Genomic DNA, 26530 nt, shown 5'->3' on the forward strand with positions numbered 1-26530 from the left:
TTATTTCATTTCAAGAAGTTGTATCCAGATATGGAATCATCAACAAACACATTTCTTAAATATCAGCAACTGAAATGAGACATACCGGAAAATTTTAATCCCAATCAATTGAATCTAGAAATATCTATACCCAAAGATGTGTAAATATCTGTGCCCTCAAATGGCTATCAAAATATCAAAAGCTTTCATTTAAAATTGATTCATCAATTTTTGTCTCAACCGTAAAGTGGGAGCAAGATCTTTTCATTAATCCAGATTAAAATGTCTGTATGTGCTCAATACCTTCAAAATGAGTGAAAGCCCAAACTTACAGGACAAAGGCTGTCCCAAATGGGCCTTACACACTCAAACATATGCATCCATTGCAAAGACAACTCTGCCGAGAACTATATGCAAGCTATATGGTCCTGCACGCCTTTCTAAATGTTCCGGCAGAGGATGTGTGAAGACTTCTCCACATGGTTTAGTTGCAGTATCCCAACCTCACCCAAAGTGTGCATCTTAGGTGACATCAGTAACTACACAACTAAATACATCACTTATACTCCTTACTTTGTTATGCATCACTAAGAAAACTGTTAAATAAAAAAAAAGTTTGTGTATCAATCAATATTTACATTTATTTCTAGATCACATCAGTCTGTAGATAGTGTTTTCCTCCTCAAAAGATGAACTGCGTTTATTCGTTTCTCTCTGGTCCCCACTGATTCATCCTATTATTTAATAGGGGTGGTCTCATTTGCCTGGGTTCCTTAATAGTGAATGAAGGCATTCTCTGAAACTTAGAGGTCTGGCGGCTTCCTGGACCCTAAAGAGCTGTGGTTGTAGTTTTGGAGTGTCTGGGTTTCTGCCTCAGTTCGTGGTGGTGGGGGACTGGGGTGGGTGCTGCCTAGCGATCTTGGTGTGTGGGGCCTGGAGTGCTTGTGGTGGTGGGTCCTTGTCTCTAGTTGGGTGGCTGACCTCTTCTAGGTGCCTGCAGGCCCATTGTGTGGGATGGGATGGGGTGTCCATGTGAGGGAGTAACCAGTGCTGAGTGCAGCTTGTCCCAGACCCAGACTAGTGTGTCTTCTTCCTTTCTGGTGTTGTGACACAGTCACAGCCTCAAGATGTGGGACTCATCTACACACTATAGTCTACTCTCTGTGGTGGGAGGAGTTATTTCCTGGCTCGCCACTTCTGGGTAGGGATGGGTATCGTTTAAGTTTTATCCGATACCGGTGCCAAACCGGTACTTTTGAAACAGTGCCGGTGCTTAAACGGTGCTCAAACCGGTGCTTAAAGAATGGAGAACACAAACTTTGTCCAAAAACCTCTCATGTTCAGCTGTTTTTTCGTAAAAAGATAACAATGTTAGCCTTATCTGCAGCTATGGGGCATATATGGTATCACTCTTGGCTGGAAGCAGTGCTTAAACAATGGAAAAAACACAAACTTTGTCCTAAAACCTCTCATGTTTAGCTGTTTTCCACTTTTTCTTTGGTCATTTTAGCCTTTTTGGCCAGGGTGAAGAGAGTATCTGCCATCAAACAAGAAGACAGCCGCATGTAACTACGACGGTGTTTGCTAGTTCACCTTACGTGCATTAATGTAATAACGTGGTTAGCCTACTCAACGTAAATTACACACGAACAACATTAAGCTACTCACGCAGAGAAGAACGGCTGCTGCTGCCATCATCGTCCTCATCATTTCTGCTACACTGGCAGGGCTAGGGGCCAGGACTCTCCTCTTCGGGTTTTTGGGGGATGTTGCTAACTCCGGGTCTGATAACAGGCAACCCACCCGCAGCAGATGTGCTCGGTGTGAGGTCTCGCAGCAAGCTATCAAATACGGCGCATTTCTCGGCTTTAAAAAAAAAAGCACTATACATCGCCAGGTTCGTCATCAGATTCAAGGTGTCACCTCCTTTGCACAGTATCACCTTAAAGCACTTGTTGCAGGCTGCTGAGTTTGCATCTTTTGCTGTGAAGTACAGCCAGACTTTTGACCACTTCACCTTGGGCATTTTTACTTGTTGGTTCCAGGGCCGGTGGTTGGACATTGTGGTGTGGTAGTTCACCGGCTCCCTTGGTGGCCAGGGGTGGCTTTGAGCTCTTCCATGTCAGGAGGTAACTGTCTTGTGTACTGGGCAGTTCTTCAGCACATGGAGCACTGGGACCCTGGTCTCGGCTCTCACCTATAGTGGGATACTGCTGCTCATCGACTCTGGCCCTCTGGGGCTGTCACCCTTTGACCATAGGTGCCCATCTAGGGCCTCTTCCCTTTTTCCTTCTTGCCCTGCCGTAGACAGGATCATACTCTATACAACATATATTGTAATAACCAAAATAGCATGGATAGACAAAATAAACAGTTAAACCTTAAACAAGGGGAGCCCATAGAGAATATACAGAGCTGATTTGGAAAAGCAAAATGTGTTTGGCACAACAGTGCATTCAGATCATAATTCTGATTGCAAAGGCTGCCAGACAGAACTGGATTTTTTAAAAGGAAAAAAAGGAAAAACTGAAATATCATCATTCTCAACTCATCTGCTGCACTGACACTGACACCTTCAACGGCAACACTTTCACTTCAACATCAGTGCTAATGTATGGAAACATCCTGTGAGTGAAAGTGTGTGTGAAGGTGTGTATGTGTGTGTTAGTATCAGGATCAGAGAACGACAGCTTTCCTCTGTTCCAGTCCAGATTCACTCTGATCCTCTGGATCATCTGTGCTGAGAGAGCAGTGGATCCTGCTAATGGAGACCATGCTGAGTATTTATCTTCCCCAAACCATATTATCTATAATCCAGAGAGTATGCTTCGTTTCCTCTGCACAGACTCTGCTAACACACCCAGTCCCCACCATGACAGAGTTGTATAAATCAAACCTCTCTGGATTATCAGGAAGCTGCTGCTTCTCTCCTCCTCTCACACTGGTCAGATCTTCAGACAGGATGAGTTCTGGATGAGCAGTGTTTGGGTCCAGGATGAGAGGAGTGTAGGAGACCATGTCCTTCATGTTGTTCCAGATGTTGAAGGTCAGGTTGCCCAGGTGTTTGGCCTGGTCTATCAGAGCTCCTGAGGGCAGCTGTGGATTATCCAGCAGGGGTCAGCGCTGGACTCTTTCCACTGCAGCCTTGTAGTTGTGCAGGAATGAGACGTCTTCAGCTCTCAGCTCCTCCTCTGTGGCTCTGACTGTGTCTGAAAGAGCTGCTATCTCTCTGCTCAGAGCCTCCATCTTCTCCTTCATCATCCCACTCTTCTGCTCCTCTTCCTCCCTCAGTGCAGCCAGCCTGGCCTCCTCTTCCTCTGCTAGAAACTGGTGAAGCTTCTTAAACTGCTCCTTAATCTGCCTCTCTGTGTGTCGGGCCTGGACCTTAATGTGTTCTGCTGTTTGAACAAACTTCACTTGAACTCGTTTGCAAACCTTTAACTTCTTCTTTAAGGGCTCCAGAGTTTCCTGAAGTTCCTTCTTGTGTTGTTGTGCAGCTTCATCGATGGGTCTGAATCTGTGATTGGTGTGTTTTTCTGAGCCTCTGCAGATGTGACACACTGGCACTGTGCTCTGCTCTCTGAAGACCTCCTGACAGACCGGACAGCAGAGATCCTCCTCTGATCTGGAAGCCATTGAGTCTGTGAGTGAAGCTGAAAACAGCAGACAGGAAGTACAGTCAGTCCTGGCTCCCCTCCCTCCTCTACCACCTTCACTGAAACTTCCTTTGAGTCGTGTTTTTGGTCAAACTCACATTCAGTGTGTGGAGCGTCAGCAGCTTGAAGCAGCAGTGTTGGAGTTTTCCACTTTTCTCTCCTGTAGCTGGACTCACTCAGAGGAAGCTGCTAGTTTGGATCAAAAGTGAGTGTGATTCCAGTGTTGTTGTTACAGCCCTTACAACTCAGAGTGTGTTTTATTCCAAAGTTCAGACTGCCAGAAGCTGCAAAAGTTATTAATTAACAGCGTTTATCTCATTTCACTTGCACAGGTCAGTGCATGAAATCAGCTGTTTGAGAACGTTTATATATCAATGTGCTGCAGGAGCATGAAAACATGATGTTTCTTTTTTCTGCTTTGGTGGATAATTTACAGTATAGAGGCATGAACAAACTACATTTATATAATTCATTGTATGAATAGCCTCTTTGGGCAGCTTTGATAGTGTTGTTTTTGTTGCAAAGTAAGCAAAGCATTTCATCGTGAATCACGTGCAATTAAAACAGAAGAATACCTCGATAAAAACTCGGTCATTCAGTTCAGAAAATTACAAAAAGGTTGGATCTGTTCATCTGGACGTAGCGTTTTTAGTCAGAGAAATGTTTCGTCACTCATCCAAGTGACTTCTTCAGTATCAACTGACTGTAGGTTTCCCCAAATCTTATAAACAGTACATTTACACAATAACTAAAACCCGCCCACAGACTAACAATAGGCTGTAACCTCAGCTTTGTGATCATTAATATTCAAATTGTCACAGCCATCAATCAAAAACTATCGATCAGTGGTCTTTGATCAAGACTTTTGGGTTTTTACTTACCTGGGTGATTGAGCATGCTTTAAGAAAAGTTATGAAAATAATTTGTTAAATATGTTTTTTACAGTCAAAAAAACCCTTTTCTACTCAGATGTTAGTTGTTGTAATAGTTTTATTACAACATTTTGCCACATTGCCTCTTTCATGACAAAATAGTGAGAGGTGTTATTGTTGTCTTCCAATATATTTGATATAGGTCATCCAATTAATGCAAATTTCATGTTTTTAGCTGTTATAATCTGATGAGCAATATTTTATTTTATTTGTTTGTTCTTTAATTTTTCAATTTTTCCCCTAAGAGAGTTCCAGCTTTATGTGGTCAGTTGTGTGCCTCAGCGACACTAAGAGCTAGACGAGCAGAAACTTAGCTTTCAGGTGATACACCCAACTTGGTCAGGTCAGGGTTGAGGCCTGACAGTGCAATCCAATTACATGACAAAAACAGTTATCCAGAGAGTTATTTCAGAGATAAAACCTTTAAATCAATCAAATTTGACTGGAGCACAATGGGGGGGTTGAATAAAGTTTGTGCGAACCTCTGATCAGTTTTCTGAATCAAAGGTTTGGGGACTGGACAAAGGATGTTCCAAACACTCAAACATACGAACTCACTGCACAGCGCACACACTGTGCTGTGAACTGTAGGGATGCCATCTGGTTCTGCAGACCTGTTCAGAGATTCTGGCTGAGGACATGTGAGTCCAGTAACGGGGACAGATTCATCATATGCAGAACTGAATCATTCATTAATGTTACGACTTCTTTAAGCAGCCTTGGGACTTAAAAGACACATTGATGATTTGGAGGAAGTAATTATTGAAGTTAACTCAGAAAGATCAATCAGAGAGAAAGAGTCTAAATAAATATCAGTAGTATTAAAAGTAGCTGTACATAACTGCTCCTGACCCTGAATCCTCCTTTAGTTATGCCTCAATAGGCGCAGGCTGGTGGGGGATTCCCTTGATGCACTGAGCGCTATTCGCCCACTATGTGGTTATGAATCTCTATGCATTTAATCATTAGTTATTATTCATCTCTGGCTGTCTTCTACGGAGTGTGTTTACCCTGATATGATCGAGGATGGCCGCCTCACCCCAGGCCTGGTTCTGCTCGATGCTTCTTCCTGTTAAAAGGGAGTTTTTCCTTCCCACTGTTGCGAAAGCTTTTCTTCACAACAGCTCATCTGATTATTAAAGTCTTTCTCCATTTTATTTTAGGGTCTTTGCCTTACAATGTAAAGTGCTACGAGGGGACTGTTGTTGTGAGGTTTCAATAGTCTCAACGTTATGATTCTGTCAGAATGAGATTCCTGAACAAATGTAACAATTATAAATAAATAATGTTGCAAGCCTGTAAATGAATGTCAACACTACTCCCCCTGCTGAATACATAAGACATTACCACTGTTTTTTCTCAGTGTCATCATTAGTCATGCTTGCATCTTCCTTGTCATAGACATGGATATCATTACGGTGGCCCATCAGCCGGTAATCGGTGAAGACTCCTTCAGTGATTTTGCTGTATCTGTACAAGTTGATTAATTTATATTTCTTGCTGAAATAAATCAACTAAGCACAAAAAGTACTTTGTCTCACTGCAAATAATGCTGAAACTTGGTTTTGTGGAATAACAGGTTGAAGTTGCTAGATCTGTCTAACTGCTATAACAGATTCTGCTAGTCAGGAGCCGATCAGGCACCTGATTTTCAGCACCTGGTCTTCTGGAAGCTAAAAATTATGACACAATAGCAGAATAAGCCGTTTGTCGTGGATGCAATCTACATTCTCAACTCTGCTGCTCAACCCATGAATAAAATTTTCCTTATAAATGTGCTTCCATTTAAAGAGAAATAAATAGGCTTTGCAATGGTATAGGATTTATTGTCAAAAAGCATTGTTACAACACACAAATAAACAACCAAACACAAATTGAATGACTTTTCTGGTGCATGTTCTCTAAATGTAAAAATGTACTTTTCTATAGAAAAGGAGCACACTGAACTTTAACCATCATTAAATGTAACATCAGGGTTTCTCTGATACAACTATAAGAATAATGTAATGAACTTTATAAAGAATGCTGAGAGTTTTTACTACTCTGGACAGAAAATGCTAATTTGAATATCGGTCATCTTTTCACTCGGGTGTTGCAGTGATTTGACTCCTGGTCAGTGTGAGCTCTACCACCAACACACTGCTATGACTCTGTCCCACATTTTCTAAATATAACACTTTTAGGCAACATAAATTATCACGTGTCTATTTAACAAAATCTTTTCCCACAGATTCTGCAGCCTTTACATAACCGTGTCATCTGTGTGTATTCATGTGAACTTTCAATCCTGATTGATAAGGGAATCTTTTCCCACAAGTGCTGCAGCTATATGGCTTCTCACCTGTGTGACGCCTCATGTGACGATTCATGTGTATCCATTGACTAAATTGTTTCCCACAGGTGCTACAAGGATAAGGTTTCTCACCTGTGTGAACTCTGACGTGTTTCTTCAGGTAGGTTGCACAGTTAAAGGTTTTACCACAGGTACTACAAGAATATGGCTTCTCACCTGTGTGAACTCTTGTGTGAGTGGTCAATTGTGAGTTGGAAGTGAATGCTTTCCCACAGGTGCTACACAAAAATGCCTTCTCACCTGTGTGAACTCTTACATGAGCGTTTAGTAGGGATCTAAGGACAAACGTTTTATCACAGGTGCTACACAAAAAAGCCTTCTCACCTGTGTGAACTCTTACGTGAGCATTTAGCAGGGATCTAAGGACAAACGTTTTATCACAGGTGCTACATGAATACGGTTTCTCACCTGTGTGACGTCTCACGTGTGCAGTCAGGCGTGATTTAAACTGAAAACTTTTCCCACAGATGTCACATTGTTCAGTCTTTTTTCTTGCCCCACTTTGACCCTGACTCTCTGACAGAGCAGGATTTTCCACTTTATTACCGTCACTTTTCTTTTTGCGACGTCTGATTGTCTTCACCTCTGCATTTTCAGGTGACCCTGAGTCCACATGCTGACTTTCTTCCTGATCTCGGCTCTCTGCTTCAGCAGAGCTGTGAGAGATTTGCTCACTGTTTGGTTCTGCTTCACTGTGGTCACTTTCCTCATAAGCAGGAGTCACCATGAAGGTATCAGCCTCCTGCCTGACTCCCAGCTGCTCTCCCTTCTGACTGCTGCAGAGATCCTCCTGTTCCTCATTAATCTGTGGAGGGTCTGGGTCCTCCTGGTCTACACTGGAGCTCCTCTCCTCGTTATAGGTTTCCTGGTTTGTGAGTGGTTCCTCCTTCTCCACCTTGTCCTCACAGACATTTAGTCGTTGAAGGTCTGAAGAGACAAATGAAAAAATTTTTATATGTATGTATGTATATATATATATATATATATATATATATATATAAAAAACAACAAACACCTGAGAAAATATATTCTGATCTGACTGATTAACAGGTCTCTACATAGTGAGAATCTGACCCACTGATCTTTGCAGAATTCTTGCAATTCAACCAGACGTGCTGGGTTTTTAGTATGGACTGTCTTTTTAAGGTGAAAAATCAAAACCTTCACAGCCCTGTGTGAAAAAGTGATTGCCCCTTAAACATAATAACTGGTTGGGCCACCCTTAACAGCAACAACTGCAGTCCAGCATTTAAATGGCAATGAGTCAGTTACAGCTGTGAAGGAACTGTGGCACACCCTTCTTTGCAGAATTGTTATAACTCAGCCACATTAGAGGGTTTTTGGCAAACCAGCTTTGTATGGTCACGCCACAGCATCTTATTTTTCTTAAGGTGACTTCTTAAGGTGAGACGCCGAAAGAGAGGTAAGCGAGCCGGCGCACTCCTGCGTCTGAGCAGACGCGGACTGCGAACTGCTCTTCCTGGGATCTTCCTTTCCAATGTACGCTCACTCAGGAATAAGATAGACGAGCTGGCCCTGATGAGAAGCATGAACAGAGACTTTGCCTCCTCCTGTGTCCTATGTTTTACGGAGTCGTGGCTCTGTGAGGACATCCCGGACTGCGCGCTCAAGCTGGAGGGCTTTCATCTGCTGCGCGCGGACCGGCAGGCCTCTCTCTCTGGTAAGACCAAAGGTGGAGGTGTCTGCTTCTACATTAATAGTGGCTGGTGCACAGATGTAACAGTGATTGCTCAGCACTGCTCTTCCTCTCTGGAATACCTTTTTATTCACTGCAAACCGTTTTATTCTCCGCAGGAGTTTGCTTCATTCATCCTGGCCGCTGTTTACATCCCACCAGACGCGGATGCGCAGGCAGCTCAGTGCGCACTCGCGGAGCAGATACTCCACATGGAGCGGACATTCCCGGACTCTCTCATCATTGCTCTGGGGGACTTTAACAAAGCCAATCTGAGCCATGAGCTTCCCAAATACAAGCAGTATATTAAATGCCCGACCAGAGAGGAGAGGACATTAGACCACTGTTACAGCACGATCAGCGGGGCCTATCGTGCGGTGCCCCGCGCTTCACTCGGACTTTCTGACCACGTCATGATCCACCTGATCCCCGCGTACAGACAGAGGCTGAAGCTCTCCAAACCTGTCGCGAGGACCAAAAAACTGTGGAGCAACGAGGCTGTGGAGGAGCTTTGCACGTGTTTGGAGTCTACAGACTGGGACACAATGAAGGCTGCTTCTAACAGCTTGGACGAGTTTACGGACACTGTCACCTCCTATATCCACTTCTGTGAGGACAGCATTGTGCCATCACACACCAGGGTGAGTTATAACAATGACAAACCCTGGTTTACTCCTAAACTCAAAAAGCTGTGGCTGGAAAAGAGAAAGGCGTTCAGAAGCGGAGACAGGGACTGCTACAGAGAGGCCAAGTACAGGTTTACTAAAGAAGTGGACGTTGCTAAACACCAGCACTCTGAGAAGATGCAGCAGCAGATCTCAGAGAATGACTCGGCCTCTGTGTGGAAAGGTTTTAGGAATATCACCAACTACAAGCCTAAAACCCCCCACTCCACTGATGACTTGCTCTTGGCCAACACCCTTAACGACTTCTACTGCCGTTTTGACGAGATATCAGGCAGCCTTCACACCTCCAACGGCCCCAACAATAGAGACACTTTGGACACTCATTCCCCCACCTCTCCCCCCTCCATAGAGCCATCACCACCTTCAAACACTTCACCTACAACACCCCCCCTCCTCACCCCACACAAAAGAGGATTTCACACCACCTCCTCCCACCACAACTCTTCATATTCATGAAGCAGGTGTGAGGAAGCAGTTTAAGAGTCTGAATGCTCGAAAAGCTCCCGGCCCAGACGGTGTGTCTCCTGCCACCCTCAGACACTGTGCAAACGAGCTGGCCCCAGTGTTTTCTGGCATTTTCAACTCCTCACTGCAGGCATGTCATGTGCCTGCCTGCTTCAAGTCCTCTACCATAATCCCTGTCCCCAAGAAACCAAGGATCACTGGACTAAATGACTACAGACCCGTGGCTCTGACATCTGTGGTCATGAAGTCATTTGAGTGCCTGGTTCTCTCCTATCTCAAGACCCTCACGGCCCCCCTCCTGGACCCCTGCAGTTTGCATACAGAGCCAACAGGTCTGTAGATGACGCCATCAACATGGCCCTACACTTCATCCTGCAGCATCTGGACTCCCCAGGAACCTACGCCAGGATCCTGTTTGTGGACTTCAGCTCTGCCTTCAATACCATCCTTCCAGACCATCTCCAAGGCAAGCTTTCCCAGATGAATGTGCCTGATCCCATCTGCCGGTGGATCACTGACTTCCTGACGGACAGGAAGCAGCATGTGAGGCTGGGAAAGAATGTCTCGGACTCTCGGACCATCAGCACCGGCTCCCCTCAGGGCTGTGTTCTTTCTCCCCTGCTCTTCTCCCTGTATACTAACTGCTGCACCTCCACCCACCAGTCTGTCAAGCTAATCAAGTTTGCAGATGACACCACCGTTATTGGACTCATCTCAGACGGGGATGAGTCTGCCTACAGGAGGGAGGTTGAACGTCTGGTGTCCTGGTGCAGCCACAACAACCTGGTGCTGAATGCCCAGAAGACAGTGGAGATTATTGTGGACTTCAGGAAGCACACAGCTCCACTCCCCCCCATCATCCTGTCTGACACCCCCATCACCTCTGTGGACTCATTCCGCTTCCTGGGTACCACCATCACCCAGGACCCGAAGTGGGAGCCCACCATCACCTCCGTCATTAAGAAAGCCCAGCAGAGGATGTACTTCCTGAGGCAGCTGAAGAAATTCAACCTGCCAACACGGACAATGATGCAATTCTCCACTGCAATCATCGAGTCCATCCTCACCTCCTCCATCACCGTGTGGTACGCTGGAGCCACTATCAGGGACAAACAGAGACTGCAGCGTGTTGTGCGCTCTGCTGAGAAGGTGATTGGCTGCAGACTCCCATCTCTGCAGGACCTGTACACCTCCAGGACACTGGGGCGTGCAGCTCGGATCTCAGCTGACCCTTCTCACCCTGGATACAGTCTGTTTGACCTGCTCCCCTCAGGCAGGAGGCTCCGGTCCATTCGCACCAGAACCTCTCGCCATAAGAACAGTTTCTTCCCCTCTGCTGTTGGACACATGAACAATAACCGTATGACTGTTCCCACCACTAACACATGACCCTACGCTGTGTTCACTGCATCATTCCATGTTTGGCACTGATCACCACCTGCACTCATGTATATATCATGTATATATCTATCTATCTACTTAGCACTTTTAATTCTTATTCTTATTTTTATTTTCATGTCTATTTAAGCGTAATTTATGACAGTATGTTTGCAGTGACGCACCGCAGCAATTTCCTAATGTTGTAAACCTGCTCAACATTTGGCAATAAAACCCTTTCTGATTCTGATTCTGGTGTGTATCGAAGTGCTGTTTGGCTTGAACGTCTCTAATCTCTAATAATAATACAGATCTTTAAAATAACGCATGGTCTGTTATTTAAATCTAACATATATTTGCAACATTTGCAACAGTTCCAGACTTGGGACTTCACTTCAGAGTTGAGGATAAAGATTTGAGACTTACACAACAATCACCTGTTCCCTATGGAGTGCCAGGACTGCCATAATGCATTAATTAAATACACCATTAAATAATTAATTAAATGTGGCAATAATTAATTAAAATTGGAATTAATTAATTAAATAAATAGTTATGACACATGTAATTAATTAATTATTGACACATTTAATTAATTATTTATGTATTTCACATTTTAATTAATTATTGACACATTTAATTAATTAATTGACACATTTAATTAATTATTTATGTATTTCACATTTTAATTAATTATTGACACATTTAAATAATTATTGACACATTTAATTAATTATTTAATGATATATTTATTTATTTCATTTTGGCAGTCATGGCGCCTGGCTCTCATCATGAAATAATTTTATCTGTCAGCCTCACCCATCAAACTCAGGGGGCGGGGTTAACGCTGATCGAGTCAAAACCATTGCTTTGGCCTGGTGGCCATTGTTTCTAGCACACAACAACCGGCATGTGGAAGCTAACAGAACTGAACTTTGAAAAACCCTGTTTGTGTGTCACCAAATACTGTTTTAATATTTTTTTAGCCGAGAATGTAGTGGTTTAATCTTCATGTGTCTGGTCGGTTTGTCAAGATACAGCCTCTTTGCAAAAGTGCTTCGATGATTTCGGAGATGTCTGCCCAGTCTCACGGCAAAGCGTGGGATAGACCCGCTTGCCTCGCAAGCAATCCCACCGACAAAGCGCAGGCCCCGGTACACAGCTGTAGTAACCCCCGCTGACTTCTTTTACTGAGGTTATATTTATCGGGGTTTTATTTCCTGATGTTCGTATGTGTCCTACGTGTTTCAGTATAATTCTGAATTATAACTAACATTAAAAACATGTTTAAGGAGGAGAGAGCAAATAAATCTGTTTAACATCTGATCTTTGGGTTTTTGTTCAGTAATCAGCGTGACCTGTGTATAAACGCATAAAAGAGATAACGTTGGTGTTTCTGTCATGTAGTAACTGCTGGCTTTAACTGTACAAAGGTTGTTCGACACTATGAAACACATACAGACTTCATGATGTTCGGCTAATATTTTTATAGTGAATATTAATCATGAGGGTAAACGGCCCTGTACACCACGGAGCGAGGTCAGCATATCCACGATATCCACGATATCCTCAGCTCCATGAGTTAACACAGAGTTTCCCAGCTGACTATCTAACTGCCAACTATTCCAGAGACGTGAAAATATACAGCATAAAGAAAAGTGTAAGAGACTCAGCAGCAGATTAGAATAACAGTTATACATTTAATAAATCACCAAATGAATCCAAGAAACGAGCAAACCTGTTCCGACAATTTGAGTTTGTATTCCCTCAGCTGCAGACTCGCTGCTGTTTAAATGTTTGAAAAGGAAGATTAGATATAAAAAACGTCAAACATAGACTCAGTCTGCCTTCACATTTGATATGAGGCCAGCACGTATAGTGGCTGTGTCCTGTTTTAAGATCATACATGTAAAATTGTTGTCTGACCTCCGTCGATCCAGCCGCTCAGAGTCCGTGGTTACCATGGTTACTGCATAAGCAGCTATAATGTTAACAGCTGGCACTGAGGAAACCTACACCAGCATGGGTGTTTATATTTTTCATTGCAAAACAACTGTCTGAATGGTTAACTGAAGTTAACTTGGATAAATTATAGTTAAGGAGTATCACAGATAACGCCTACGTGAGCGACTGTTCACCTGAAATCAGCAGGCTATTACTGAAATACACGTGCTATATCATAAACTATGATATAAATAGGGAGGTCCTATTAACATGTTTAGTTTTAAAGGACACCTTCTTGCCTTAATTAGTCTCCTTCATGAGCAGTATTAGTTTTCTTCTAACATCCAGAAGTCTGCACCATGTGTTTCATAGTTTGTAACAAGCCTTTGACAGGTAAACATAACATGACCGAAAAAGAAAAAAAAAAGAAAAAAAAAGAGAGAGAGTGTTGACATAAGAAGAGAAAATGCTCTCAATTATGGAGACAGGCAAATGGTTCATTTATGTTTGATGTGTGTTTATTCCTCCCTAAATATCGTCGGTGAAGTTTGCCATGCACGTCAGATTTTCCTGCGCATTTTTTATACCTCTGCCAACAGAGAGAAAAAAAATCACATTCTAACAGACAGCTGGTGCTTAGAATACAGTTGAATAACTATTAAAAAACAGATGATATTTAGATGATAGTTCAGTCTAACACATGTGCCAGTGAACTATTAAACGTCTGTGAAACTATGCAGTTATGAAACGTAACTTTAACCTCAGCCAAACCGATTTGCTCAGTTGTAAATAAAACAGCGAAGTAAACGTGACCCGACAGACAGAACCTGAGTGAATGAAGTCCAGCGTTTAACCACTGAGAGCTAAAACTCAGCTGAGGTTTCAAAGCTGTGTGCCGGTGATTGGACATCAGCCGCTGATGAAGCTGCTTCGCCTATAAAGTGCTCTGTAAGGAAACAAGCTCCAGCAGCTCTGCGCTCGGGGAAAACACTATATTTACTTATCTTGTGCAGAAAAATGCGCTGACATTGCTTTATATCAAGTACCGGCTGCCCGGTTAAACTGTGACTATCACCAGGTAACGTAGGCGTGTTTCTTGAATTAGCAGCAGGTGTTAAACAGCTGACAGATGAGGAGGAGGGTGCATGCAGGTAAACTGAGGGTCTGTTGAGCTGATCGCTGGTTTTGTGAGAAAAATGTCAGCTCGTTATTTATGTTACAGAAGCACAGAGACACAAGACCAGGCGGAAAGAGACGATCGTTCGGTGAAAATGAGAATCTGCGAATGCAACATGTGGAACACGGAGAGTGGAATATGTAAACAAACCGGTTAACGTAACCCCCTGGGTGCACTCTGCATGCTGACTGTTAGCAGAGCTAGTGAAATCTCTGAAAACATCTGAGCACTTTTGCAAACATGTTCTATGTTGACAACCTGACCAGACATACGTCGCGACATTCGCGGCTAAAACACTGTTAAAAGTGTAGCTGGTGACAGAAAAACGGGGTATTTTAAAACTACACCACCACCATTGCTGCCTGTGATTTGATCTGCATTCTGGGATACCTGGCTGCCCCAAGTCTACACAAGCAATCGATTATCTAGGATCGACCTGTTTTGACTTACTTTGCACGGCAACCAATCAAATGTTAGAGAAGCTGCATGGGCAGCGTTAACCCCGCCCCCTGAGTTTGATGGGTGAGGCTGACAGATAAAATTATTTCATGATGAGAGCCAGGCGCCATGACTGCCAAAATGAAATAAATAAATATATCATTAAATAATTAATTAAATGTGTCAATAATTATTTAAATGTGTCAATAATTAATTAAAATGTGAAAAACATAAATAATTAATTAAATGTGTCAATAATTAATTAATTAAATGTGTCAATAATTAATTAAAATGTGAAATACATAAATAATTAATTAAATGTGTCAATAATTAATTAATTACATGTGTCATAACTATTTATTTAATTAATTAATTCCAATTTTAATTAATTATTGCCACATTTAATTAATTATTTAATGGTGTATTTAATTAATGCATTATGGCAGTCCTGGCACTCCATAGTTCCCATCTCTGTTCCAAAGAAATATCTTATCTCTGTGCTTTCAATGATTTTTAAGAACAATTAATATCTCAATCAACTCTGTTACTGAAGCAGCGTAATTGGTTTTCAGACTTAATCATCTTCTTAGACTTAGACAATGTAGGTTCAGTGTCAAATTTTCATTCATGCTGCTTATTAAAGTTCTGACCTTTATTTCTTCCTGTGAATCATCCCAGTTTTACAAACCTATTCTGTGCAGCCTTATCTCGGGTTTCCAGGTGGTCGCCAGCAGTTTGAGCCACTCATCATCAGTTCTAACGCTGTCAGCCTCCTGCTTCACTCCCAGCTGCTCTCCATCCTGACTGCTGCAGGGTTCCTCCTCCTGTCTCTCTTTCATCTGTGGAGACTCTGGATCCTCCTGGTCCACACTGGAGATCATCTCCTGGTTAAAGACCTGCTGTTCTGTCAGAGGCTCCTCTTTCCCACAAACATGAAGCTGTTGGAATTCTGAAGAGAGAAGTAAAGAAGATGATGAAACAACTCCTTAATAAAAACAAACAACAGGCCACATTCACTCATTTTTGCTTTCTAACTAATAGGGCTGCCACCAGTAGACTAGTCACAATTACGTCGACTATCAAAATTAGGGATGGGTATCGTTTAGGTTTTATCCGATACCGGTGCCAAACCGGTACTTTTGAAACAGTGCCGGTGCTTAAACGGTGCTGGAAGCAGTGCTTAAAGAATGAAGGACACAAAATTGGTCCAAAAACCTCTCATGTTCAGCTGTTTTTTTGTAAAAAGATAACAATGTTAGCCTTTTCTGCAGCTATAGGGCATATATGGTATCACTCTTGGCTGGAAGCAGTGCTTAAACAATGGAAAAAACACAAACTTTGTCCTAAAACCTCTCATGTTTAGCTGTTTTCCACTTTTTCTTTGGTCATTTTAGCCTTTTTGGCCAGGGTGAAGGGAGTATCTGCCATCAAACAAGAAGACAGACGCATGTAGCTATGATGATGTTTGCTAGTTCACCTTACATGCATTAATGTAATAACGTGGTTAGCCTACTCAACGTAAATTACACACGAACAACATTAAGCTACTCACGCAGAGAAGAACGGCTGCTGCTGCTGCCGTCATTATCCTCATCATTTCTGCTACACTGGCAGGGCTAGGGGCCAGGAAGCTACTCTATGGGTTTTTGGGGGATGTTGCTAACTCCGGGTCCGATAACAGGCACCACACCCGCTCTAGATGTGCTCGGTGTGAGGTCTCGCAGCAAGCTATTAAATACGGCGCATTTCTCGGCTTTTAAAAAAAAAAAAACGCTATCCGTCGCCAGGTGTTTCATCGGATTTGAGGTGTTACCTCCTTTGACAGTATCACAGTATCACCTTAAAGCACTTGTTGCTGCTGAGTTTGCATATTTTGCTGTGAAGTACAGCCAGACTTTTGACCGCTTCGCCTTGGGCGTTTTTAATCTGTAGCTCTGCTCTAAAAGAACGTATGTACCTGGACCCGCCTACTATCCTCGGAAACGTAAAATGATTGGCTAGAGTCTAAAGTATATCACAGCTCAGGAAAAAAAAAACAACACAGAAATAAAGCACCGAAATGTGCGCTGCTTTTCGGTCTGGTTACTACCGTTTATGTCAGAACCGGTGCCATCATGGCACCGGATACCGGTACCTATCCCTAATCAAAATAGTCTATGACTAATTTAATAGGTCGTTAATGGGTCGTTTCAAGCTTGGCAAGATCCTGAAAGATGAAGGAATGAGAAGTAAGATTTAAGAGTGTAATAATGGACTGAAATAGAAGATGCAGCAATGCATCTGCAAGGATGCCAGCCACCCACTAAACGCCAAAAGAAGAAGACGCAGTCTCTGAAATCAGGAAGCGGGGTAAAGACTTTTTAACAACACTGTAGACTAAATTTATCGATTTTGTTTCACAGGCATTTTACCCTGCTGTGCCATCAAAAATATAAATTACAATATGGTAATAATGAAATCATTAAAAATTATTTGGTGTTTTAGTCTCTTTAATTATTCTTAATCTGATTCCACAAAAGCATAAAGAAAAAAAATGACTGAAAGTCTAAACTCTCTGGAATAGCTGCTTCAAATTCTTCTTTTTATGTGTGACAGGTGAGACCTGACCTTTGTCGGTAATTTTCCCCTTTTAGGCAACAGAACATGTCCCACTTGAGTTTCTGTAGTTTGGCAGAGGCTTAAAGTCATTTTCACTCTTCTAGAAGGAAAACACTGTTTTATTCCTACAGAGAAATGTGTAGTGGACTCCGCCACCACTTGCCGATACTTATTAGGGTGTGACCCTAGTGGCTGTAGCTCAGGTGGCAGAGCAGGTCAGCCACTAATCAGAAGGTCGGTGGTTAGATCCCAGGCTGCATCCTGGCTGCATGCCAAATATCCTTGGGCAAGATACTAACCCCATGTTTGCCTACTGGTGGTGGTCAGAGGGCCCGGTGGCGCCTGTGTCCGGCAGCCTCGCCTCTGTCAGTGAGCCCCAGGGCAGCTGTGGCTACAGTGTAGCTTGCTATCGCCAGTGTGTGAATGTGTGTGTGAATGGGTGAATGACTGAATGTAGTGTAAAGCGCTTTGGGGTCCTATGGACTAGAAAAGCGCTAAAAAAGCAGGCCATTTACCATTTACCCTAACTTGTGAACAGGGATATTCCTGCTGTGGTAAACTGTTCAGTGTAAGTGATGTCCTGTTTTCATTTACAGATTGCCAAGCTGCAGCTTTGCCTGGATGGATTTTTGGCTGCAGGCCGAGGTCCCGAAACACCAGTGTTTGTTTTAATGTGTTTTAGACTGGTTTAACTCGACAGCGAAGAGCTGAAGATGTTGTTTTGTTTATTTGTTTGTTGTTTTTCTTCATTGTATCAGTAGGCACCAATGTGTGTACTGATTGTAGTTGAGAGTGGTTTACTTTTATTTTTTTAATATATCGTTGCAGACAGCGTAGGCGCTGAACGGAAACTCGTCTTTTTCTTGCCACTTTTGCATGCACCGTGGTGGTGAGCTTGGGTGGAGACAACAATGATGATTTTCCTCAGCGGGGGAGCTGGCCCTAGGGAGGGGCATCCTCCCCTCCCTTCTTTTCCTCCCCATCCCCGGCTACCTCCCTCTTCCCGCTCCACCACACTCACCCACACAGGTAGGGTCTTGGGGTGCGGGTGTGTCACGAGGGTGCAGGGGAGACATTTCCCCCCCCCCTCCCCTTCTGGCCACCTGTGCCTCAATTTTATCTCACAACTTAGACATCCACATTACTTATACTCTCATAACACACACACATATATAGGGCCTTGAGGGTGGGCACGTTAACGGCGTCCAGTGGACGGTGTGTGTACTCAAACCTACCTCTGGCGCCGGTGCCCACCTCTCAATTTTAAATCCATGTAGACATTGAGGGTTCTCGGGAGGGGCCGTGCTAACACCTGCTGCTCTCTAGCAGCAGCACCATGCTCTCCTGGGTTTTAAATGCACTTTAGAACAACACGCAGCAACACTACACATAAGCGGGAGGAGGGAGGTATGGGGTCTTCACACACCCCCGTTCTCTGCTAGCAATTGGGGCGGGGGGCCTGGGAGATGTTGGCTGTCCGATTGGCGTCCCTGCTGCTGCGGAGCCTGCGACGATCTTCTTGCCTCCACCCCGGGGGGAAGGGTAACATCTCTTGGGTCTGGGTGCCGTTTCCCCCTCTGGGGGCGAGGGTACCTGGACCCGGGGTATAGAGTATGTCTGGGGAGTGTGATTGTGTGTACATGTCCATTTATGTCAATCCTTACGTTGGGTGAGTGCTGAGTGTTTGTATATGTGTGCATGAGGGTGGGAATGCATGTTTGTGTCTGTGTGTGCCTGTTTGTCTGTGTCTACAGTGGGGCAAAAAAGTATTTAGTCAGCCACCGATTGTGCAAGTTCCCCCACTTAAAATGATGACAGAGGTCAGTAATTTGCACCAGAGGTACACTTCAACTGTGAGAGACAGAATGTGAAAAAAAAAATCCATGAATCCACATGGTAGGATTTGTAAAGAATTTATTCGTAAATTAGGGTGGAAAATAAGTATTTGGTCACCTCAAACAAGGAAAATCTCTGGCTCTCACAGACCTGTAACGTCTTCTGTAAGAAGCTTTTCTGTCCCCCACTCGTTACCTGTATGAATGGCACCTGTTTGAACTCATCATCTGTATAAAAGACACCTGTCCACAGCCTCAAACAGTCAGACTCCAAACTCCGCCATGGCCAAGACCAAAGAGCTTTCGAAGGACAACAGGAAAAGTATTGTAGACCTGCACCAGACTGGGAAGAGTGAATCTACAATAGGCAAGCAGCTTGGTGTGAAAAAATCAACTGTGGGAGCAATCATCAGAAAATGGAAGACATACAAGACCACTGATAATCTCCCTCGATCTGGGGCTCCACGCAAGATCTCATCCCGTGGGGTCAAAATGATCATGAGAACGGTGAGCAAAGATCCCAGAACCACACGGGGGGACCTGGTGAATGACCTGCAGAGAGCTGGGACCAAAGTAACAAAGGTCACCATCAGTAACACACTACAACGGCAGGGAATCAAATCCCGCAGTGCCAGACGTGTTCCGCTGCTGAAGCCAGTGCATGTCCAGGCCCATCTGAAGTTTGCCAGAGAGCACATGGATGATACAGCAGAGGATTGGGAGAATGTCATGTGGTCAGATGAAACCAAAGTAGAACTTTTTGGTATAAACTCAACTCGTCGTGTTTGGAGGACGAAGAATACTGAGTTGCATCCCAAGAACACCATACCTACTGTGAAGCATGGGGGTGGAAACATCATGCTATGGGGCTGTTTTTCTGCCAAGGGGACAGGACGACTGATCCGTGTTAAGGACAGAATGAATGGGGCCATGTATCGTGAGATTTTGAGCCAAAACCTCCTTCCATCAGTGAGAACTTTGAAGATGAAACGAGGCTGGGTCTTCCAACATGACAATGATCCAAAACACACCGCCCGGGCAACAAAGGAGTGGCTCCGTAAGAAGCATTTGAAAGTCCTGGAGTGGCCTAGCCAGTCTCCAGACCTCAACCCCATAGAAAATCTGTGGCGGGAGTTGAAAGTCCGTGTTGCTCGGCGACAGCCCCAAAACATCACTGCTCTCGAGAAGATCTGCATGGAGGAATGGGCCAAAATACCAGCTACTGTGTGTGCAAACCTGGTAAAGACCTATAGTAAACGTTTGACCTCTGTTATTGCCAACAAAGGTTATGTTACAAAGTATTGAGTTGTATTTTTGTTATTGACCAAATACTTATTTTCCACCCTGATTTAGGAATAAATTCTTTACAAATCCTACCATGTGGATTCATGGATTTTTTTTTCACATTCTGTCTCTCACAGTTGAAGTGTACCTCTGGTGCAAATTACTGACCTCTGTCATCATTTTAGGTGGGGAAACTTGCACAATTGGTGGCTGACTAAATACTTTTTTGCCCCACTGTATATGTCAGGTCGGGTCTTAGACTCCACCTCTCTGGGAACTCCCAGGCCCTCCGAAGTGTGGAGGCCTATCTCCCCTCACCACACTCCCTGCCGGTGACTGATGCCCTCAGGGGTCGGTGCATTGGTGGTTCTTGGTGTCCGGGGCTGGGCTCTCAGCTATATACCAGCTAACTCCCGGTGGCTACTTGGCGGGGCCTGGCGCCTGTTGCTCGGTCAGGTCTCTTCTAGGGTGCGGGGGGCCCTCGGGCCTCCGGCTCGGTTCACTCTGGCACAGCAGGCTGCTGGCAGAGCTGGCGGGCACGCCAGTGCAGCCCCCTCTAGCTTCTGCTCGGTAGCTACTGGGTGACCCCTCGTCTGGGAATCCCCAGCCCTTCCCATGAGGGTGGCACGGATGCCCCTCCGGTGGTCCTCCTTGGGCTCTCGCACTCTGGGGCCTCTGGATGTCTGGGGCCTGGATCTCCTCCATGCCTGCTTCATGCCCTGGGGGACGGGGCTATGGCTCGCTACATCCTCTTGCAGACCATTACATGTGGAAACCATTTGAATACAAGCGCGCTGATCCACACAGGTATGCACACGGATGTTCACTGCTCGTAGACTTAAATTACACCTTTCTTGGCTGCTACTTCAAAGCACACTGTGCGCTGTCTGTCCTGCGTGCTGAACAACAACATTGAATATTTAGTATTTACTGCTGTTTACACTTACCTAGATTAATGCGATGGTGTGTTTAGTATGTTGCTTTGTTTTTGTTTTTTTGCTTGTTTTCTATTCTCTCTCTCTCTCAACAGGGGCCCGTTCTTCGTACGTCGCTTACTACATCCAAGATCAAATGACACATCCAAGACCAAATCATCGTGCTAACCGTGAGCTCGCTAATCCGGTTCTCCGAACACACCTGCTGTTGACGATTAGTACAGCTGAGTGAAGTAATGTGAGATCACTGGGTGTCGTAAAAGGGGCTACGCATCGATAGTAGAAACATTGATCGGCAACCCTTTGATTGGTCGGCGAAAATGTCGAAGGAGCGCGCTCGGTATTTTCCGGCAGCAGAGCAAGAACTCGTGAGTGAGGGATTTCAGGAGTTTCAGAGAGTAATTAAAACGCAAGGGAACACTGCAAAGGCTGCAAAAGCAAGGAGAGAGGGCTGGCAGAAAGTTGCTGACAAATTAAACTCGTAAGTAATTTAATAATAACAATAATAATGGAGTGGATTGATATAGCGCTTTTCAAGGCACCCAAAGCGCATGACAATGCCACTATTCAGTCACTCTCACATTCACACACTGGTGGAGGCAGCTACAGTTGTAGCCACAGCTGCCCTGGGGCAGACTGAAAGAAGCGAGGCTGCCATATCGCGCCATCGGCCCCTCTGGCCAACACCAGTAGGCGGTAGGGTAGATTTATCATATCACACTATATTATCCAATATTATATTACATTATATTATATTGCATTATATCCTCTTTCACATTAGAGCCACAACAGGACCCACTAGAACATGGGAACAAGTAAAAGTGAAATATAAGAATATTCTACAGCATGGTAATATTTATCACTTATATTGCTTTTAGTCTCTTGGAAAGAGACCCTGAAATAATCTGTTTGTTTGTTCATAACAGCAACCAAGAAAAGGGCAGAGCAAAAAAAGACAGGTGGTGGTCCTGCACCCCCTCGTCAACAAGTTGGTTAAGTAAATAATACCCTCACGGGAATGTCGATATCTCTCAATGAGCACACTGTCGCGCTGAGCTAAAGGATCCTGTCTGTCCCGCAATATACGCTGAATTCTGAAAACTCTCCTTATCAATCTTGCACCTTCTGCAATGGGTGGCTCGCGTATACGGACAGGACATGGCTGCGACAGACTTCCCAAATCCACCTTCGCTTTTATAGCCGTGGTCTCTCATCTTGATTACACGAAGTAATTTGCAATTACTACTCTAACATATGAATTACATCTGTAATAATCACATACATGTAATAGAATGTTAATAGTACATTTCCCTTTATTAGGAAATGACCTGTATGTATCTGTGTGAAATCAATAAAAGGATCAAATACTGCATTATCTTTAGTTACATTGATAATATTTATTTATGGTGAAACAGTGGTGGAATATCGCTGCTGCTTTCGTATAAATGAAGCGGACATACCTGCGTGGCCGCGATCTAATCCTGTTTACATAAAGTAAACCTGCTCCCGAGCAGGTTTACGCTTACGGCTCTGTTGCTATGACAGCAAGTCCCGGATGAGCTTCGGGGAACCGAACGATCCAAGATCACGCGAAATCGTCAACAATCAAATCCAGCTAACTTACTTAGCGAGGTACGAAGAACGGGCCCCTGGTGATCCAGGAGATATTTTTTCCCTTTCTCACTGTCCCTCTCCTCTTCTGTTTCTCTTCTCCTTCCTCTTTCTTTCTCCCTTTCCTATCCCTCACTCATGTCTGTCCCGTCTGTAACAACTGAAAATAAAATAAAATAAATAATAAAAACAAAGGTCGATCAAATGGACCAATACGGCAATGCCACGATGATCCATTTGGCAAAATAAATCCATTGGGTATCCTTGTTGGTCTTCAAACAACAATTCTGACGGCTAAAGAACCAAATGGGACAGGCAAAAAAAAAAAAAAAAGTGGGCACATCTTATGTTTTTTCTTTTTTTCAGAACTCTGAGATTAAAGTCAGTGAGAAAAAGCTCACAATTCTGGAAAAGGAAAAAAAGACTTGCCCACGTTTTTTTTCCCAGTGCTCCCAATCCTCTTCTGTGCAGTCATAATGTAGTAATATATTACAAGTTGTAGATTCAAGCTGCTCTTCATATTTTTTGCCAGATGTCACCAAAGATGACTGTGTTAAAAAGCTTCTAGTAATGAACCGCTTTTCATAAAAGAAGGAGAATAGAAAAGAAAAAGAAGAATACATTTTTAAAAAGGAGAGAGAAAAAAAAAGAAGAAGAAAAATGATGGTTTTCCTTTTTATAGTGTTTTACCCAGTTGGGGGAACTGACTATATACTTACAGCTGCATATACTTACAGCTCCATCCTATTGAAATAGGTAACTCCCTCAAGTCACATATTTTATTTATCTTTAGCAACATATGAGGAAATCAGGGGCAGCTCAAGACTTAAAAACCTGAACTACACGCTGGCCTTAAACTCGCTGCTTTATCAGCATCAAGGCGTTTATTTCTTTTCAGGGTTTTACTCCTGCTAAACAATAATCTCACAGATGAACTCAAACTGCACTGATTGTTTCAGTACGACTGTGAAAAACAGCCAAACACACCTGACTGCAGTCTTTAGCTGACGCCCAGTGTCTGACACTTTATACAAATTAGACTCTGAAATTAAATTAATCACCAAGGTAACAGCTTTCTGCTCCCAGCTAACATCAGAGAAATCCCGGAGACGCTGACGAGCTTTCATGTCTTCATCAACAGAGAGGAACCTGAGCTCAGCACACGTGTCCGTACCTGAGCCGTGTGAGTGTGTGTCGGGTCTCCGGCTGATATCCAGCAGTCTGCGCTGACGCTGGATCTCCTCCTCATACTGGACGATGGTTTTCTGAACCTCGCAGAAGATTTGTTGGCAAACAGCAGTCAGCCTCTCCTGTATGAACTCTCTCAGAGACTCAGCTGAACACATGGCTGCTGCGGGTCGATGGAAGCGACAGCGACGCTGTTTTATTGGTGTTTGATCGACAGGAACAGGAGCGATACTTGAGCTCGGTCTGCTTCATAGGACGGCAGCCACGTCTGCGCACGCGCAACTCTTCTCCCGCCGTCGCTACTCTGCTGAGGTTTGCTGTAAGCAGTCACGTGGGGCGCTCATATCCTACGGATCGCCGCATGGGACATTAAAGCAAAAGAAATGAAGGCGTGTTTTGTGGGATTCCGCAAACTTTTTAAAATAATTCCAGGGACAACAATTTCACAGGGAACAGAACCGGTTCTTTTCTAAACCTAAAACCTGGTGTTAGGTTAATTGGTCATTCTAAATTGCCCACAGGTGTGAATGGTTGTTCATCTTTATGTTTTAAACCACCGGTGTCGAACTCTAGGCCTCGAGGGCCAGTGTACTGCAGGTTCTAGATGTCAGAATCAGAATCAGAATCGTGTTTATTGGCCAAGTATATGTGCAGACACATACAGGGAATTTGGTTCCGGTAGATGGTGGCTCTCAAGCACAGCAATGTAAATCACACACACACACACACACACACACACACACAGCAATGTAAATCACACACACACACACACACACACACACACACAGCAATGTAAATCACACACACACACACACACACACACACACACACACACACACACACACACACAGCAATGTAAATCACACACACACACACACACACACACACACACACACACACACGCACACACAAAGTTGTGTAAACCAACTATAAATAACTAATCTAAACTTATATACATAAAATACAGAAATGAATGAGGTGGAATGAATACTACAAAATGTACATAAGGTGCAGTTGCAGTCTGGCAGTGGGAGCAGTGTGACAGGTCAACTGTTAAGAAGGGAGATGGCGAGGGGAAAGAAACTGTTCCTGTGTCGGGTGGTCCTGGTCTGCAGGCTTCTGTACCGTCTGCCAGAGGGCAGCAGATCAAAAAGTCTGTGTGCAGGGTGTGAGGGGTCTGTGATGATTTTCCCTGCCCGTTTCCTGGTTCTTGAGAGGTACAGATCCTGGATGGAGGGCAGGGGGGTGCCGATGATCCTTTCTGCTGCCCGTACAGTCCGCTGCAGTCTGCTCCTGTCCTGTTTAGTGGCTGCTCCATACCAGACTGTGATGGAGGAGCACAGGACAGACTCAATGACCGCAGTGTAGAACTGGATCAGCAGCTCCTGTGGAAGACTGTACTTCCCCAGTTGTCTCAGGAAGTACATCCTCTGCTGGGTCTTTTTGAGGATGGAGTTGATGTTGGTCTCCCACTTCAGGTCCTGGGAGATGGTTGTACCCAGGAACTTGAAGGTCTTCACAGTTGACACAGGGCTGTCTGATATGGTGAGGGGGAGCAGAGTTGAGGGATGTCTCCTGAAGTCCACTGTCATCTCTACAGTTTTAAGAGTGTTCAGCTCCAGATTGTGCTGACTGCACCAGAGTACCAGCCGCTCAACTTCCTGCCGGTATGCAGACTCATCACCATCCTGAATGAGGCCAATGACAGTGGTGTCATCTGCAAACTTTAGGAGTCTGACAGCCGAGTTCTTGGAGGTGCAGTCGTTAGTGTAGAGGGAGAACAGTAGTGGTGAGAGGACACATCCTTGAGGGGCACCAATACTGAGGGACTGAGTTTCAGAGGTGATGAAGCAGGTATGGAGGAGATCAAAACTCCAGACATCCAGAGGCCCCCAGAACACATGAGACCAAGGAAGACTAACAGAGGGGCAGCCGTGCCACTGTCCCAGAAAGAGCTGAGGCGAGTCCCAGATGAGGGCTCACTCAGCAGCCGAGGAGCAGAAGCCAGCAGGCCGCAGAGAACGGGGGTGAGAGAAGACTCCAAACCTCCCTCCGCCCGCTCATTGTAGTGTTGATGCATGTGTGTTCTAAGGTGCATTTAAAACCCAGGAGGGCATGGAGCTACCTGCCAGAGAGCAGCAGGTAAGCGCATAGTCCCTCCTGTTAGCCCTCAATGTCTACGTGTATTTAAAATTGAGAGGTGGGCAACGACGCCAGGGGTGAGGTGTACACCCTGATGGTCTTTTGGAGTCTGTGTATCGTGCCCACCCCCAAGATCCTATATGTATGTGTAATGAGAGTGTGAGTAATGTGAATATCTAAGTTGTGAGATAAAATTGAGGCAGAGGCAGCCAGAAGGGGACAGACGGGGGGATG

General features: G+C 44.4%; 1 protein-coding gene across 3 annotated transcripts in view; it reads right to left on the bottom strand.

Annotated features, from left to right (window-relative positions):
* Positions 1-5353: 5353 nt before the first annotated feature.
* The window catches only part of LOC120735049 (zinc finger protein 2 homolog), a 40032-nt gene continuing 18855 nt past the window's right edge, over positions 5354-26530 (bottom strand). Inside the window, exons 1-3 of one of the 3 annotated variants that reach the window (XM_040034223.1) lie at positions 24141-24461; positions 15392-15652; positions 5354-7847 (exon numbers count right to left, since the gene is read on the bottom strand). In XM_040034223.1, the coding sequence (XP_039890157.1) occupies positions 6823-7847; positions 15392-15652; positions 24141-24312 (1458 nt within the window). In that variant the 5' untranslated portion in view covers positions 24313-24461 and the 3' untranslated portion in view covers positions 5354-6822. Of the gene's footprint in view, positions 7848-15391; positions 15653-24140; positions 24462-26530 lie in introns of those variants that run through there. The other 2 variants (XM_040034222.1, XM_040034221.1) reach the window with 2 other exon arrangements.

The sequence above is a fragment of the Simochromis diagramma genome, unplaced genomic scaffold (assembly GCF_900408965.1).
Source record: "Simochromis diagramma unplaced genomic scaffold, fSimDia1.1 OVJJ01000747.1, whole genome shotgun sequence".
NCBI lineage: Eukaryota > Metazoa > Chordata > Actinopteri > Cichliformes > Cichlidae > Simochromis > Simochromis diagramma.